General features: G+C 39.4%; 1 protein-coding gene across 1 annotated transcript in view; it reads right to left on the bottom strand.

Annotated features, from left to right (window-relative positions):
• Positions 1-18841, bottom strand: part of LOC128043395 (SH3 domain-binding glutamic acid-rich protein-like) — a 170458-nt gene that overhangs the window by 36989 nt on the left and 114628 nt on the right. The window contains exons 6-7 of the mRNA XM_052635738.1: positions 3420-3494; positions 2669-2761 (exon numbers count right to left, since the gene is read on the bottom strand). Of these exons, the coding sequence (XP_052491698.1) occupies positions 2669-2761; positions 3420-3494 (168 nt within the window). The remainder of the gene's footprint in view (positions 1-2668; positions 2762-3419; positions 3495-18841) is intronic.

Here is an 18841-nt window from a genome sequence, read left to right as displayed (position 1 = left end):
GATTTATCTGAATTGTGATATCTAGAAGAACCTACTACATGTGACTGGTACTTTAAAAATCCATGTTACAAAGGTAGAACACAATGATCTAATTGGCCTTTCTGCTCATCACAGATAAGCCTGTGTAAGCCTGGGTGCACAGCTGGCAAAGACGTGATGACAAAGAGCTGAGACAGCCATCTCAACCTTGAAAAACAACCCCAAACCAGAAAAGCAGACAGAAGGTTCTTGAAGCACAAAATGCAATCATTCTAAATATCAGATGGCTTTTGTCTCTGTTTAAAATTTTAATCAAGTTTTCTATGTATTCAATCCCAAAGCTAATCATGTTATTATGTCATTTTTAATGTTCTCTGACAGATCATGGTTTTCTCCCTTATTTAACTGAATTACAGTAAGTCATAGGGCATGCATCGCTTGTTAAATGAGAAAAAGTCAAAATCTTTCTTTATGTAGAATGAAAAATTGTTAGTCACTCAATCACATCCAACTCTTTGTGACCCCATGGACTGAAGCCCACCAGGCTCCTCCATCCATGGGATTTTCCAGGCAAGAGTACTGGAGTGGGGTGCCATTGCCTTCTCCAATCTGAGCCACTAGGGTAGAATAAATATTATTAAAGAATCGATAATTAACATTGATGTTAATTAATTATTAACATTAATTCATCTAAAATAAAAATGTCTTCTAAACTTAGTCATTCCTTCACCACAGCCCACGCAAAAATACCAAAACAATGTTTTTAATTCCTATGGGGATCCACAAGATTGTAATTTATTTTGCAAAGTGCTCACAATTTTAGAAAATATTACCAAGAGAATCCCCAGGCTGAATGGCTTATCACTTCACTGAACTAACCGGCCCAGCAACTGAGAAGCTGGGAAGCTGAAGCCAGCAGGCTCTGGCCTCAAGATGCTGTCTTCCTCTCAAGTCTCATGAGAGAAAGGGGGTGGGGTGTAACGTTTCTTTCCTTTGTTTCTCTGCCTTAAAAAGAGCAAACTGAATTTCAATGTATAAATCAATAATTCTGTACCAGTGTTTTAGGCAATCCATGCCAGGTCAGATTATAAAATACTTTTAAAGATTTTTATAATCTCCAAGATAATTAAATGGTCACTCCATTTCATGTTAAGTTGATTATTTCTGAATTATACAGGCCGCCATGAAACCCCATCTAACTTCTAAGCAAAGACTGAAGAAGATTTGGTCTTTCTTCAAAACAGAAATGTCAAAGGGTCTTAAATTAGCAACACTGAAATAGCAGTGTTCAAACATAAGGGAATTTACTGCCCTGATTCCTCCCAAATTTAAATTCCTTGAGATAAAGATAAATGGATGCCATCTCACATTTTCCATAGCAAGGCATCAGTCTTGGCCCCTTTCCCAGTCACAGTCTCTCTGCTGGGAACAAGGGTCCAACGATCAAGAGCTATTCACACCTCTCCTGGAATCAATAAATAGAGACAAATGCAAACCACTGGGCTTTGGTAAATAATCTTTTCTACAATTGGCCCAAAGCAGAAACCCACTGAAATCCTCCTGATTTCTACCCTGCCCATTCAGGCTCCCTTGGTGCCAGGGTCTCTCCTTTGTCTGGCTTACCAGCCACATTTTCAGAATTTCTTGAAGTAGCCCATCTGATCCCCCATTATCTTAGCTTGGCGCTTCCAGAACCACAGTCTCCACTTGGCCCTTTACCCTGCAGCCCCTGCATTGGAATCTTTTAGAAGTAGCCTTGCATCAGCTGGGTCCTGCAGTTCCTCTGATTGGCCTCAAATTGGAGGCCTCAAATCCCTCCCCCACAGCCCCTCTTATCCTCAGCTCCTGTTGGCTTCCCACAAATCCTCTTGGTAGAGTATGTCAACTACAAATTGTCACTTGCTCAGGATTAAACCATGAGCCACTGCAGCTGCTGACCTTCAACACCCCCAGAAAGGAGTTCAGGGTGGAGATCAGGAACAAAGCCCTCTGTGCCCTGGGAGGAATTGGCAGAATAAGTCCTCAGATAGATATTTTCAGGACTAGACTTTATGAGCCCAATTCTTGCACCTCCTCATATCTAGAAAGGCACCAAAATCCTTCACGGTGATGACTGCTCCTCAAGACTACCAGAAACCTTCTGCCAAATATATAAGCTTGATTGCATGTACCCCTCCTTCACAAAGACCATATATACTGACCTTCCCCCTACCTCTTTGAAGCGGTTTCTCAGAGCTAACTGAAATGCTGTCTCCCAGGCTATAGTCCTCAGTTTGCCCAAATAAAGCTTAATTCACAACTCTCACATTGTGCTTTTTTTTTTTAAGTCAACAAGTATGATAGGAGTTCATCAATACTTGTAAACAAGGTGTAATGTCCCTTGTTTCTGAAAGAACATGAACTCAACCTGACCCTAACAACACAATGACAAGCCTTGTGTAGCCTGTCACTCCAGGCCTGAGTCAGGCCCTTCTTCTAGCTTCCTTTCAGCCCTCACCCACCTCACACACAGCAGTTAACATGTTAAGTGAAAATTACCTGCTGCCTCCTGGCTAATTCCTCAGCTCCTCACTTTTGAGCTCACTACTGTGTGCCCAGAAAGATTCCCAGCATCTGGTCAGAGCTCAATAAATGGTTATTGAATAGAACTGAATCCAGTGAAACTACAGGGAGAAAAGCAAACACTCACATCCTTCTCTTGGGATCCAGCAGGGTCGCCTGCATCTTCATAACCCTCTTCTTGTGCCTTGTGTTCTCCACTTTCTTCAGCCTTCTCTGTTCCCTGGTCACAAAGGAAACCCATGGTATCACCAACCTTGGATAAGCTTCCAAGACAACACCAGGCCATAACTGCTACGGTTTCCTTATTTAGATACAGTATATAACTGAAGCAAAGGTAGACCCCTATTTACTAGTCACTTAACTCCTAGAGCATAGGATCACCAACCCTCAACATTGCTAATTGGATCCATCAGTGTCAGTGAACAGACCCAACTCACATGCATGGCAGAGTCATAATTAGGAGCTATTTCTTCCACTAATAGGAGCTAATTCATCCACTTAAGGCTTGTGAAGAAAACTTCAAAGGATTCCATATTTAGGGGGTATTTGTTTTCTATTGCTTATGTAGAGAGAGGCATTATAATTTTAGAGATTAAAAAAGATGATAGAGATAAATGATGAATGATTGACAGATACATAGAGAAATGATAGATGTGATGGATGGATGGATAGATAGTTGGATGGGTAGCTACATAGGTGTGATGGATGGATGGATAAATAGACAGATGTGATGGATGGATGGATGGATGGATAGATTGATGGATGGATGGATGGATGGATGGAAGAGCTAGACAAACAGATATGGAAAAACTAGAACCCAGTAGACATGCTATGTAAAACAGGTTTCCCGGAAGATGGTTCAAGACACCAACTCTTACCTCTGTGGTGCTCTGAGCCTCTCCTGCCACTTCACCATCAGGAAGGGAAGACGCTCCCTCAGGCGACTTTGTCACCTGTATCACAGAAATTGAGAATGTTTGAGAGTTTTCTTGAGGATAATGGCTTGCATTTCAACACCTTTTAAGTCTCCAAACTATGTTTGTCTTCACCCTTCATTTTATCTTCACTATGATGCTGTAACCTAAGTCAGTAGATAGTCACCACCGCTCACACCTGAGAAACAAAAAATAAGGCAAAAATTGTCACACTGCAAGTTAGGGGCAGGGCTAGGATACACCTTCTACTTTATGTTTTCCTGCCCTATCCAGTGGTTTCCAGACTTTTAAAGTGCTAGTTTATTTTCCTCATCAGAAGTGAATTGTAACTATGTGAGGTAACAGATGTTAAATAAACTTACTGTGGTGATTATTTCACATATCTACATATATCAAATCATTGTGTTGCACTCCTTAAATTCATACAATGTTATATTTCAATTATATCTTAGTAAAGTGGGGTGAGGGTAGAATTCGGTGATTTTTTTAAACTTTTTAGTTTACATTGGAGTATAGCCAATTAACAATGTTGGGAGAGTTTCCGGTGCACAGCAGAGTGACTCAGCCATACGTGTACAGTATCCATTCTCTCCCAAACTCCCCTCCCATCCAGGCTGCCACATTGCATTGAGCAGAGTTCCCTGTGCTATACAGTAGGTTCTCATTGTGCACGTCTGAGTGTGTGTTAGTCACTCAGTCATGTCCAGCTCTTTATGATCCCATGGACTGTAGCCTGCCCCCAGGATTCTCTGTCCATGGAATTCTCCAGGCGAGAATACTGGAGTGGGTAGCCATTCCCTTCTCCGGGGGATCTTCCCAACCTAGAGACTGAACCCAGGTCTCCTGCTTTGCAGGCAGATTCTTTACCATCTGAGCCCCCAGGGAAGCCCAGGTTCTCATTAGCTATCTATTTTACACATAGCCTGCATGCGTATGTGTCAATTCCAATCTCCCAATTCATTCCACTCCCCTTTCTCCTTTGGTGTCCATGTATTTGTTCTCTACATCTGTCCCTAGTTCTGCTTCGCGAATAGGTTCTTCTATACCATTTTCCTAGATTCCACATCCACATGTGAGATGTGGATCGACCTAGAGACTGGCATACAGAGTAACATAAGTCAGAAAGAGAGAAACAAATATATAATAATGCATAAAGATTTGGTGATTTTTATTCCAAAGGCACTTCAAGTTCATGGGAACAAATTGGGCCATAAACACAGCCTCCAATCCCACAGTTCTACAATACTCAATATTAAAATCTTTATATGTATTCAACTCTATGTTAACATATACATAGGCTATTTTTGTTTCATTTTTGTGTTTTTTAAAAACAATAAATAGGTACATACTACACACAACTTGATTCTTTTGCTTAGTATATCATGGGCATTTGTCCAGATTAATTCATATGGTTGTAACTCATTCCTATTAACATTTGCTTAATGTTAAAAATATAATAACTTATTCATATATTTCCCAACTGATGGCTATTCAGAAAGTCCACATGTTTGTGTGTCTACAAACAACACTATACTAAACTAAATAAATCCATGATAAATCACTTTTTAAAAAAAGAAATTTTTTGTTTTCTAGCCTTTTATATACACAAATTTATCTAACTTTTGGGGCTTCCTAGGTGGCACTAGTCAGAGAAGGCAATGGCGCCCCACGCCAGTACTCTTGCCTGGAAAATCCCATGGAAGGAGGAGCCTGGAAGGCTGCAGTCCATGGGGTCGCTGAGAGTCGGGCACGACTGAGCAACTTCACTTTCACTTTTCACTTTCATGCGTTGGAGAAGGAAATGGCAACCCACTCCAGTGTTCTTGCCTGGAGAATCCCAGGGACAGAGAAGCCTGGTGGGCTGCCGTCTGTGGGGTCGCACAGAGTCGGACACGACTGAAACGACTTAGCAGCAGCAGCAGCAGGTGGCACTAGTGGTAAAGAGAGAGAGAGAGTGAAGTCACTCAGTCATATCCAACTCTTTGCAACCCCATGGACTGTGGCCTACTAGGCTCCTCTATCCATGGAATTTTCCAAATAAGAGTACGGGAGTGGGTTGCCATTTCCTTCTCCAGGAGAGTGGTAAAGAACCTGCCTGCAAATACAGGAGACCTAAGAGACGGGATTTGATCCCTGGGTCAGGAAGATCCCCTGGAGGAGGGCATGGCAACTAACTCCAGTATTCTTGCCTGGAGAATCCCATGGACAGAGGAGCCTGGCAAGCTATAGACCACGGGGTTGCAAAGAGTCAGACACGATTGAAGCAACTTAACACACACACATCTAACTTTTATTTTCTGACATGTAGTTATTTCATATTAATTATTAACATCTAGTGATTTAATCAGTGTGAAATCTAATTTTGTGTATAATATAAAGTAGGGCTCTGTTTTCTTCCAAACAGATGACAAAGTATGCCTGTAACATTTATATACCACCATTGTCCTTTCAATTAAGATGTTATTTTTGTCATTTATAAAATTCTATATATACATTTGGATCTGTTAACACACTGGTCTATATATAAATATATAAACATATCCATGGATGTATTTGTTTTTTCCCTTGGATGTATTTATATGTTCCCAAGCCAATATATAGCTTTTATCACTGTAGTTTTAACATGAATTTTAATATTCAGAAAGGCAAGCTGCTACAAAGTCTCCTTTTTCAAAAATTTTTGGCTCTTCTCAGACCTGTATTATTCCAGTACATTTTAAGATCATTTTTCCCAGTGTCAACAATTTTTAAATAGGCTTTTCTTTAAAATACCACTAAATGTATTTCTTAGTTTAGAAATTTTCACTTCTTATTGTTAAGTCATCTCACCTAGGGCATCATACTCTCCCCATAACTTTAGTACTTGTTGGTGTCCTTCAGATAAATTTACTCCTAAAAATTTTAAAGATTTTTATCAACATTGTGAACTGGATTTGTTTTTTACATTTTAACTTCTCATCCATTATAGTTGATACAAGTAAAAGCTACTAATTTTTCCATTCTTTAATCCAGAAACTCTATGTTATTAATTCTAATGAATTTTACTGGAGTCTGTTGAAATTTATAAGTATACATTTACATCATACACAAATGAAGATATTTTTTATATATCATACATTACATATATATGAGATATTTCATTTTCTTACTTTATTGTAATAACTACAGCTTCTAAAACAATGTTTAATAATATGTCCATGGCTCCTCTGTCCATGTGATTCTCCAGGCAAGAATACTAGAGTGGGTATCTGTTCCCTTCTCCAGGGGATCTTACCAACCAAGGGATCAAACCCAGGTCTCCCACAATGCAGGCGGAATCTTTAGCATCTGAGCCACCAGTGAAACCCAAGAATACTGGAGTGAGTAGCCTATCCTTCCTCCAGGGGATCTTACCAACCCAGGAATTAGAACCAGGGTCTCCTGCATTACAAGCAGATTCTTTACCATCTGAGCTACCAGGGAAGTCCAATAGCCACCGTTTCTAAAACAATGTTTAATAATATGGTGATGATGGGCATGCCTATTGTCGCTTGATTTTAAAAGAAATGCTTCAGTATTTCATGGTTCATTATGATAGTTTCCTCTTGACAACTGGTTTTTATCACATTTAATCAGTTTCCTTCTGCTTATATTTTAATCCATGTTTATTTTTAACCAGGAATAGCTGATTAATTATATCAAATATCTTCTTGGTACTTATAGACAGAATCTTATAGTTTTTCTCCATTAATAAGTTCATGTAATGAACTATGTCAATAGAAAAAATTCTGCTTTAATTAGTTACCTGTAACCCACTGCTAGATACAGTGTGCTAATACATTATTTAGACTTTTCCCATCCAAATTCATAACAGAAATTGATCTAGGTATAACTGAAAGTTTTCTAAGTAATACCTCAATTGATCAGGGATTTTATCTATTTTATTTGTCTGTTCAAATTATATACAGCCAAATTACATATAAACAGGAGACTTCCCTAGTGGTCCAATGGTTAAGAATCTGCCTTGCAATGCTGGGAATGCAAGTTTGATCCCTGGTCGAGGAACTAAGATCCCACATGCTGTGGAGCAACTAAGCCTGGGTGCACTGCAACTACTGAGCCCACGTACCACAGAGCCCATGCTCCACAGCTACAGTCCACGCACCAAAGCAAAAGATCCTGTATGATGAAACTAAGACCCCAAGCAGCCAAGTAAACAATAATAAAACAAATAAATATTTTTAATTCATATAAATGTATTCAAGTTCAGTCACTCAGTTGTGTCCGACTCTTTGCAACACCGTGGACTGCAGCATGCCAGGCTTCCCTATCCATCACCAACTCCCAGAGCTTGCTCAAACTCATGTCCATGGAGTTGGTCATGAGTCCAACTCCATCACTTGCTCTGTCCTCCCTTTCTCCTCCTGCCTTCAATCTTTCCCAGCATCAGGGTCTTTTCCAGATTCTCAGTCCTTCACATTAGGTGGCCAAAGGATTGGAGCTTCAGCTTTAGCATCAATCCTTCCAATGAATATTCAGGACTAATTTCCTTTAGGATTGACTAATTTGATTTCCTTGCAGTCCAAGGGACTCTCAAGAGTCTTCTCCAACATCACAGTTCAAAAGCATAAATTCTTTGACGCTCAACTTTCTTTATGGTCCAACTCTCACATCCATGCATGACTACTGGAAAAACCATAGCTTTGACTCAACAGACCTTTGTCAGCAAAGTAATGTCTTTGCTTTTTAATATGCTGTCTAGGTTGGTCATAGCTTTTCTCTGAAGGAGCAAGCATCTTTTAATTTCATGGCTGCAGTCACCATCTGCAGTGATTTGGGAGCCCAAGAAAATAAAGTCTCTCACTGTTTCTATTGTTTCCCCATCGATTTGCATTCAAATTATATATAAATTGAATATATATATATACACACATAAACATACACAGATACACACTTTCTACTTTGTATTAATCTTGGTTTTTCCTTTTATTCATTCACTGCATGTGAATTACTCTGTTTTTCTATTTTCCTAAATTTAAAAGTTGAGTATTCATTTTACTAGGTTTTAATTTTTCTGTTATTTTTTGTTATTTAGTCACTAAGTTGTGTCTGGCTCTTTGCAACCTCTGGACTCATAGCCCACAAGGCTCTTCTGTCCATGAGATTTCCCAGAGAAAGATGCTGGAGTGGGTTGCCATTTCCTTTTCCAGGGGATCTTCCTGGACCAGAGATCAAACCCACATCTCCTGCATTCACAGGTGGATTCCCTACCACATGAGGGAAGCCCCAAAATATTTAAAGCTAACAATTTTCCTCTGTACAGAAATTTGGCCATATATTGTGATCTGTATATGCAATAATATCTTTTGCTTATTATTTTATGATTTGTAATATCATTTTGTTTTCCTTTGGATATGGAGTTATTTGAAATATATTTATTTCTTAATTTTTTATGTTATTTCTCTTTCATATTGTAATTCTACACTTGAAATAAAAATGTATCCTATAAAATCATCCCTTTTTTAAGTTTGTGAAGGTTTCCTTTGTGACCAAGAATATAATAGATTTAGAAATTGTGTAATAAGTATATAAGAAAAATACATTCTATTTCTATCCAATATATTCTTATTCTTGTATTTGCACACATGTGTCTATTAAATTGCTGTCACAGAAGACCCCAAGGTACCAAAATAATCTTAAGAAAGATAAAACTGGAGGTATTATGTTCCCTGATTTCAAATTATGCTACAAAGCTACAAAATGAAAACAGTATGGTATTGGCACAAAAACAGACATACAGATTGATGGAACAGAATAGGGAGCCCAGAAATAAACCCATACATTTATGGACATTTAATTTATGACAAAGTAGGTAAGAATATATAATGAGGAGAAGACAATCTCTTCAATAAATGGAGCTGGGGAAACTGGACAGCTACATGCTAAAGAATCAAACTGGACTACTTTCTCATACCACATACAAAAATGAACTCAAAATAGATTAAACATTTAAATGTAAGATCTGAAACCATAAAACTTCTAGAAGGAAGCCATAAGCAGTACACTCTTTAACATCAGTCTTAGCAATGTATTTTTGGATGTCTCCACAGAGAAGAGAAACAAAAGCAAAAATAAATAAACTGAACTACATCAAACTAAAAGGCTTTTTCACAGTGAAAGAAAATATCAAAAAGCAAAAAGACTGTCTACTGATTGGAAGAAGATATTTGTATATAATACATTTCAGGAGGGATTAATATCCAAAATATACAAAGAACTCATATAACTCAACACACACAAAAATTTTAATGTTCAGAGGACCTAAATAGACACTTTGCCAAGGAAAATATACAGATGGCCAACAGGCACACGAAAGATGCTCAACATCACTAATCATCAGGAAAATGAAAATCAAAACACAATGAGATATCACCTGATACCTGTCAGAATAGCCATTATCTAAAAGACAACATAGAGGGCGGTCCTAAGATGGCAAAGAATAGGACGGGGAGACCACTTTCTCCCCAACAAATTCATCAAAAGATCATTTGAACGCTGAACAAATTTCACAAAACAACTTCTGGACGCTGGCAGAGGACACCAGGCACCCAGAAAGACAGCCCATTCTCTTCAAAAGGAGATAGAACAAAATATAAAAGATAAAAAGAGAGACAAAAGAGTTAGGGACAGAGACCCATCCAGGAGGGAGCCCTGAGGGAGGAGAAGTTTCCAAACACCAGGAAACCCACTCGCTGGCAGGTCTGTGGGGAGTTTTGGAATCTCAGAGGGCAACATAACTCGGAGGAAAAAAAAAGATTACGCGCCTAACCACAACTCCCAGCAGAGTAGCAGCCCAGATGCTCCCCATCTGCCAGCAGTGAATGGGGGCTGAACAGGGAGGCCTGGGCTGCATGCTTAGGGCAAGGACCAGGCCTGAATACCCTGAGGACCATCTGAGGAAGCTAACATGAGATAGCAACCCAAACTGTGGGATAGTCAGAGAGAGGGAAAAAAAGAGAGAGAGAGAACTTCCCCTCGAAAAGCTCTAAGTCACAACCTGGCCCACTCACAGAACAAAGGATTGAGTGAATACCAGAGGAGAGCTAGCTGGCTGTGGACTGGGCCCTCCATCCACTGGAGGCAGAGAGGCAGGCGGGCGACAGCCAGAGCCAGGAGGCGAGAGGCAACCTCGGCCCCAGAGACGGCATCCTCCACCAAACTGTGAGCAGGCTCCCAGTTGCTAACCAAGACTTCCTGGGATCCTGGATGGTTTGACATCCACCAGGAGGGTCGCAGTAAGAGATCAGCTCCCCTAAAAGAGACACACGGCACACCTGAGGTGGTGCTCTTGTGGTGCACCCAGGAAACTGAGCAGCTGGGACTGAGGAGGTAATATGACACACCACCCACCTGGGGAGAGTGCGCTTGCCAAGCACCTGGTCACCTGAGCTGCTTGGACCTGGGAAGGGCACAAAATACAGGCCCAACTGAGTCTGTGCCTTTGTGGAGTACCCGAGAACCTGAACCCGAGCAGCTTAGATCTGGGAAGTGCACACAACCCAGGGCCAGCTTTAGACAGTTCCCCTGCATAGCAACCTGGAGCCTGAGCAGTATAGACAGGGAAAGCACACACGCCGTGAACGGGGGCAAACCTAGTGTGGCCCAAACACTGCGAGCACTCCCCACATATGCCAGTGATGTTTGTTTGCAGTGTTCCTCCCTCCTCACAGCACAATTGAACAAGTGAGCCTAAATAAATGACCACCTTCGCCTCCTGTGTCAGAGTGGAAATTAGGCACTGAAGAGACTTGCAAACAGAGGAAGTCAAAATAAACAAAGAAGAGGGAACTGCTTTGGAAGTGACAGGTGCATCAGATTAAAACCCTGTAGTTAGCACTGGCTACATTGGAAGGGGCCTATAGACCTTGAGAAGAAGTATAAGCTGGAACAAAGAACTATCTGAAACTGAACTGACCCCACAATGCCCTCAACAGCTCCAGAGAAATTCCTAGATATATTTTATTATTATCATTTTTTAACATTTTTAATATTTTTAAGTTCTTTATTACTCCTTTAATTTTCATTTTAAAAACCTACTATTACCTTGCAAAAAAAATACCCTATTTTTAAAGCAAATTTCATATTTATATTTTTTATAATTTGTGATTTTGTTTTGTTTTTCTAATATTATATTTTTGAGAGTGTAACCTCTACTCTAGATTTTTAACCTGTGCTTTTTGGTATTTGTTGTCAGTTTTGTACCTTTAAGAATCCAATCTTCAGTACCTATTCTTACTTAGGAGTGTGATTACTGGCCTGATTTCTCTCTCCCCTTGTGACTCTCCTTTTCCTCCCCCAGGTCGCCTCTATCTCCTCCCTCCCCCTTGTCTTCTCTACTTAACTCTGTGAATCTCTTTGGGGATTCTGGGCTGTGGAGAACACTTAGGGAACTGATTACTGGCTAGACTGGTCTCTCTCCTTTTGACTGCCCCTCCTCTTCTCCTGGTCACCTCTAGCTTCCCCCTCCCTCTTCTCTTCTCCATGTAACTGTGAAACTCTCTGAGTGGCCCTCACTGTGGAGAATCTTTTCACCATTAACCTAGATGTTTATCATCAGTGCTGTATGGATGGAGAAGTCTTGAGGCTACTGTAAGAATAAAATTGAAAGCCAGAGGCAGAAGGCATAATCCAAAACTTAAGAACACCAGAAAACTCCTTACTCCAGGGAACATTAATCAGACAAAAGCTCATCCAAAAGCCTCCATACCCACACTGAAACCAAGCTCCACCCAAGAGCCAACAAGTTTCAGAGCAAGATATACCAAGCTAATTCTCCAACAATGCAAAACACACCCTGAGCATTCAAATACAAGAGGCCAAAAGTCACACCAAACTCATAGACACCTCAAAACTCTACTGGACACTTCACTGCACTCCAGAGAGAAGAGATCCAGCTCCACACACCAGAACACCGACGAAAGCTTCCCTAACCAGGAAACCTTGACAAGCCACTCGTCCAACCCCACCCACAGTGAGGAACCTCTGCAATAAAAGGAACCACAAACTTCCAGCATACAGAAAGTCCACCCCAAACACAGCAATCTAAGCAAGATGAAAAGGCAGAGAAATATTCAGCAGGTAAAGGAACATGATAAATGCCCACCAAACCAAACAAAAGAGGAATAGATAGGGAGTCTACCTGAAAAAGAATTCAGAATAATGATAGTAAAAATGATCCAAAATCTTGAAAACAAAATGGAGTTACAGATAAATAGTCTGGAGACAAGGATTGAGAAGATGCAAGAAAAGTTTAACAAGGACCTAGAAGAAATAAAAAAGAGTTAATCAATAATAAATAATGCAATAAATGAAATCAAAAGCACTCTGGAGGGAACCAACAGTAGAATAACTGAGGCAGAAGATGGGATAAGTGAGGTGGAAGATAGAATGGTGGAAATAAATGAAGCAGAGAGGGAAAAAAAAGAATTACAAGAAATGAGGACAACCTCAGAGACCTCTGGGACAATGTTAAATGCCTCAAAATTCAAATCATAGGGGTCCCAGAAGACAAAAAGAAAGACCATGAGAAAGTACTTGAGGAGATAACAGTTGAAAACTTCCCTAAAATGGGGAAGGAAATAGTCACCCAAGTCCAAGAAACCCAGAGAGTCCCAAACAGGATAAACCCAAGGCAAAACACCCCAAGACACATATTAATCAAATTAACAAAGATCAAACACAAAGAACAAATATTAAAAGCAGCAAGGGAAAAACAACAAATAACACACAAGGGGATTCCCATAAGGATAATAGCTGATCTTTCAATAGAAACTCTTCAGGCCAGAAGGGAATGGCAGGACATACTTAAAGTGATGAAATAGAAAAACCTACAACCCAAATTACTGTATCCAGCAAGGATCTCATTCAAATATGAAGGAGAAATCAAAAGCTTTACAGACAAGCAAAAGCTGAGAGAATTCAGCACCACAAAACCAGCTCTTCAACAAATGCTAAAGGATCTTCTCTAGACAGGAAACACAGAAAAGGTTTATAAACTCAAACCCAAAACAACAAAGTAAATGGCAACGGGATCATACTTATCAATAATTACCTTAACTGTAAATGGGTTGAATGCCCCAACCAAAAGACAAAGACTGGCTGAATGGATACAAAAACAAGACCCCTATCCATGCTGTCTACAAGAGACCCACCTCAAAACAAGGGACATATACAGACTGAAAATGAAGGGCTGGAAAACAATATTTCACGAAAATGGAGACCAAAAGAAAGCAGGAATAGCAATACTCATATCAGATAAAATAGACTTTGAAATAAAGGCCATAAAAAGAGACAAAGAAGGACACTACATAATGATCAAAGGATCAATCCAACAAGAAGATATAACAATTATAAATATATATGCACCCAACACAGGAGCACTGCAATGTAAGGTAAATGTTAACAAGCATGAAAGCAGAAATTTACAGTAACACAATAATAGTGGGAGACTTTAATACTCCCCTTACACCTATGGATAGATTAACTAAACAGAAAATTAGCAATGAAACACAAACTTTAAATGATACAATGGACCAGTTTAACCTAATTGATATTTATAGGACATTTCACCCCAAAACAATGAATTTCACCTTTTTCTCAAATGCACACAGAACCTTCTCCAGGATAGATCATATCCTGGGCCATAAATCTAGCCTTGATAAATTTTTAAACATTGAAATCATCTCAAGTATCTTTTCTGATCACAATGTGGTAAGATTAGATGTAAACTACCGGAAAGAAAAGAAAAAAAAAAAAAAAACTATTACAAATACAAACATATGGAGGCTAAAAAACACGTTTCTGAATAACCAACAAATCACAGAAGGAATCAAAAAAGAAATCAAAATATGCATAGAAACGAATGAAAATGAAAACACAACAACCCAAAACCTATGGGATTCAGTAAAAGCAGTGCTAAGGGGAAGGTTCATAGCAATACAAGCTTACCTCAAGAAACAGGAGAAAAATCAATAAATAACCTAACTCTACACATAAAGCAACTAGAAAAAGATGAAATGAAGAACCCCAAGGTTGGTAGAAGGAAAGAAATCATTAAAAAATTAGGGCAGAAATAAATGAAAAAGAAACAAAGGAGACCATAGCAAAAATCAACAAAGCTAAAATCTGGTTCTTTGAGAAGATAAATAGAAAAACCATTAGCTAGACTCATCAAGGAAAAAAGGGAGAAGAATCAAATCAACAAAATTAGAAATGAAAATGGAGAAATCACAACAGACAACACAGAAATACAAAGGATCATAAGAAACTACTATCAGCAACTATATGCCAATAAAATGGACAACTTGGAAGAAATGGACAAATTCTTAGAAAAGTATAATTTTCCAAAACTGAACCAGGAAAAAATAGAAAATTTTAACAGATCCATCACAAGCTCAGGAATTGAAACTGTAATCAGAAATCTTCCAACAAACAAAAACCCAGGACCAGATGGCTTCACAGCTGAATTCTACCAAAAATTTAGAGAAGAGCTAACACTTATCCTACTCAAACTCTACCAGAAAACTTCAGAGGAAGATAAACTTCCAAACTCATTCTATGAGGCCACCATCACCCTAACATCAAAACCAGACAAGTTCAGTTCATTTCACTTCAGTTGTGTCCGACTCTTTGCAACCCCATGAATCACAGCATGCCAGGCCTCCCTGTCCATCACCAACACCCGGAGTTTACTCAGACTCACATCCATCAAGTCAGTGATGCCATCCAGTCATCTCATTCTCTGTCATCCCCTTCTCCTCCTGCCCCCATCCCTCCCAGCATCAGAGTCATTTCCAATGAGTCAATTCTTCACATGAGGTGGCCAAAGTACTGGAGTTTCAGCTTCAGCATCATTCCTTCCAAAGAAATCCCAGGGCTGATCTCCTTTAAGATGGACTGGTTGGATCTCCTTGCAGTCCAAGGGACTCTCAAGAGTCTTCTCCAACACCACAGTTCAAAAGCATCAATTCTTCGGCACTCGGCTTTCTTCACAGTCCAACTCTCACATCCATACATGACCACTGGAAAAACCATAGCCTTGACTAAACGGACCTTGGTCGGCAAAGTAATGTCTCTGCTTTTCAATATGCTATCTAGGTTGGTCACAACTTTCCTTCCAAGGAGTAAGCATCTTTTAATTTCACGGCTGCAGTCACCATCTGCAGTGATTCTGGAGCCCCCGAAAAATTAAGTCTGACATTGTTTTCACTGTTTCCCCATCTATATCCCATGAAGGGATGGGACTGGATGCCATGATCTTCATTTTCTGAATGTTGAGCTTTAAGCCAACTTTTTCACTCTCCTCTTTCACTTGCATCAAGAGGCTCTTTAGTTCCTCTTCACTTTCTGCCATAAGGGTGGTGTCATCTGCATATCTGAGGTTATTGATATTTCTCCCAGCAATCTTGATTCCAGCTTGTGCTTCCTCCAGCCCAGCGTTTCTCATGATGTACTCTGCATAGAAGTTATAAATAAGCAGGGGGACAATATACAGGTTTGACGTACTCCTTTTCCTATTTGGAACCAGTCTGTTGTTCCATGTCCAGTTCTAACTGTTGCTTCCTGACCTGCATACGGATTTCTCAAGAGGCAGGTCAGGTGGTCTGGTATTCCCATCTCTCAGAATTTTCCACAGTTTCTTGTGATCCACACAGTCAAAGGCTTTGGCATAGTCAATAAAGCAGAAATAGATCTTTTTCTGGAACTCTCTTGCTTTTTTCATGATCCAGCGGATGTTGGCAGTTTGATCTCTGGTTCCTCTGCCTTTTCTAAACCCTGCTTGAAGATCTGGAAGTTCATGGTTCACGTATTGCTGAAGCCTGGCTTGGAGAATTTTGAGCATTACTCTACTAGCGTGTGAGATGAGTGCAATTGTGCGGTAGTTTGAGCATTCTTTGGCATTGCCTTTCTTTGGGATTGGAATGAAAACGGACATTTTCCAGTCCTGTGGCCACTGCTGAGTTTTCCAAATTTGCCTGCATATTGACTGCAGCACTTTCACAGCATCATCTTTCAGTATTTGAAATAGCTCTACTGGAATGCCATCACCTCCACTAGCTTTGTTCATAGTGATGCTTTCTAAGGCCCACTTGACTTCACTTTCCAGGATGTCTGGCTCTAGGTGAGTAATCACACCATCGTGTACCCAGTTGTGGATGTGACTGGTGATAGAAGCAAGGTCTGATGCTGTAAAGAGCAATATTGGGTAGGAACCTGGAATGACAGGTCCATGAATCAAAAAAACAGACAAAGATGCCACAAAAAAATAAAACTACAGGCCAATATCACTGATGAACATAGATGCAAAAATCCTTAACAAAATTCTAGCAAACAGAATCCAACAACACATTAAAAAGATCATACATCATGACCAGGTGGGCTTTATCCCAGGGATGCATGGATCCTTCAGTATTTGCAAATCAATCAATGTGATACACTACATTAACAAATTGAAAAATAAAAACCATATGATTATCTCAATAGATGCAGAGAAAGCCTTTGACAAAATTTAACATCCAATTATGATTTTTAAAAACCCTCCAGAAAGCAGACACAGAAGGAACATACCTCAACATAATAAAAGCCATATATGATAAACCCACAGAAAACATTATCCTCAGTGGTGAAAAAAATAGTGAAAAATTGAAAGCATTTCCCCTAAAGTCAGGAACAAGACAAGGGTGCCCACTCTCACCACTACTATTCAACATAGTTTTGGAAGTTTTAGCCACAGCAATCAGAGAAGAAAAAGAATAAAAGGAATCCAGATTGGAAAAGAAGAAGTAAAACTCTCACTTTTTGCAGATGACATGATCCTCTACATAGAAAACCCTAAAGACTGCACCAGAAAATTACTAGAGCTAATCAATGAATATAGTAAAGTTGCAGGATATAAAATTAACACACAGAAATCCCTAGCATTCTTATACACTAACAATAAGTAAACAGAGAGAGAAATTAAGGAAACAATTCCATTCACCACTGCAACAAAAAGAATAAAATACTTAGCAATAAATCTACCTAAAGAAACAAAATACCTATATATAGAAAAATATAAAACACTGATGAAAGAAATCAAAGGGGACACAAATAGATGGAGAAATACACCATGTTCATGGATCGGAAGAATCAATATAGTGAAAATGAGTATAATACCCAAAGCAATCTACAGACTGAATACAATCCTTATCAAGCTACCAGTGGTATTTTTCACAGAACTAGAACAAATAATTTCACAATTTGTATGAAAATACAAAAAAATACTCGAATAGCCAAAGCAATCTTGAGAAAGAAGAATGGAACTGGAGGAATCAACCTGCCTGACTTCAGACTATACTACAAAGCTACAGTCATCAGGACAGTATGGTATTGGCACAAAGACAGAAATATAGATCAATGGAACAAAATAGAAAGCCATGCACCTATGGACACCTTTTCTTCGACAAAGGAGGCAAGCATATACAATGGAGAAAAGGCAATCTCTTTAACAAATGGTGCTGGGAAAACTGATCAGTGACTTTTAAAAAAATGAAACTAGAACACTTTCTAACACCATACACAAAAATAAAGTCAAAATGGATTAAAGATCAAAATTAAGACCAGAAACTATAAAACTCCTAAAGGAAAACATAGGCAAAACACTCTGACATAAATCATAGCAGGATCCTCTATAACCCACCTCCCCAGAATATTGGAAAAAAAGCAAAAATAAGCAAATAGGACCTAATTAAGCTTAAAAGTTTTTGTACAATGAAGGAAACTATAAGCAAGGTGAAAGACAGCCTTCAGAATGGGAGAAAATAATAGCAAATGAAGCAACTGACAAAGAATCCTGCAGCTCAATTCCAGAAAAAATAAACGACCCAATCAAAAAGTGGGCCAAAGGACTAAACAGACATTTCTCCAAAGAAGACATACAGATGCTAACAAACACATGAAAAGATGCTCAACATCACTCATTATCAGAGAAATGCAAATCAAAACCACAATGAGGTACCATCTCACACTGGTCAGAATGGCTGCTATCAAAAAGTCTACAAACAATAAATGCTGGAGAGGGTGCAGAGAAAAACGAATCCTCTAACACTGTTGGTGGGAATGCAAATTAGTACACCCACTATGGAGAACAGTGTGGAGATTCCTTCAAAAACTGGAAATAGAACTGCCATACGACCCAGCAATCCCACTGCTGGGCATACACACTGCGGAAACCAGAATTGAAACAGACACATGTACCCCAATGTTCATCGCAGCACTGTTTACAATAGCTAGGACATGGAAGCACCTAGATGTCCATCAGCAGATGAATGGATACATATACATGATGG

This window comes from Budorcas taxicolor, chromosome 1 (assembly GCF_023091745.1).
Source record: "Budorcas taxicolor isolate Tak-1 chromosome 1, Takin1.1, whole genome shotgun sequence".
Taxonomy (NCBI): Eukaryota; Metazoa; Chordata; class Mammalia; order Artiodactyla; family Bovidae; genus Budorcas; species Budorcas taxicolor.
This window is presented reverse-complemented; position numbering and strand designations above follow the sequence as displayed.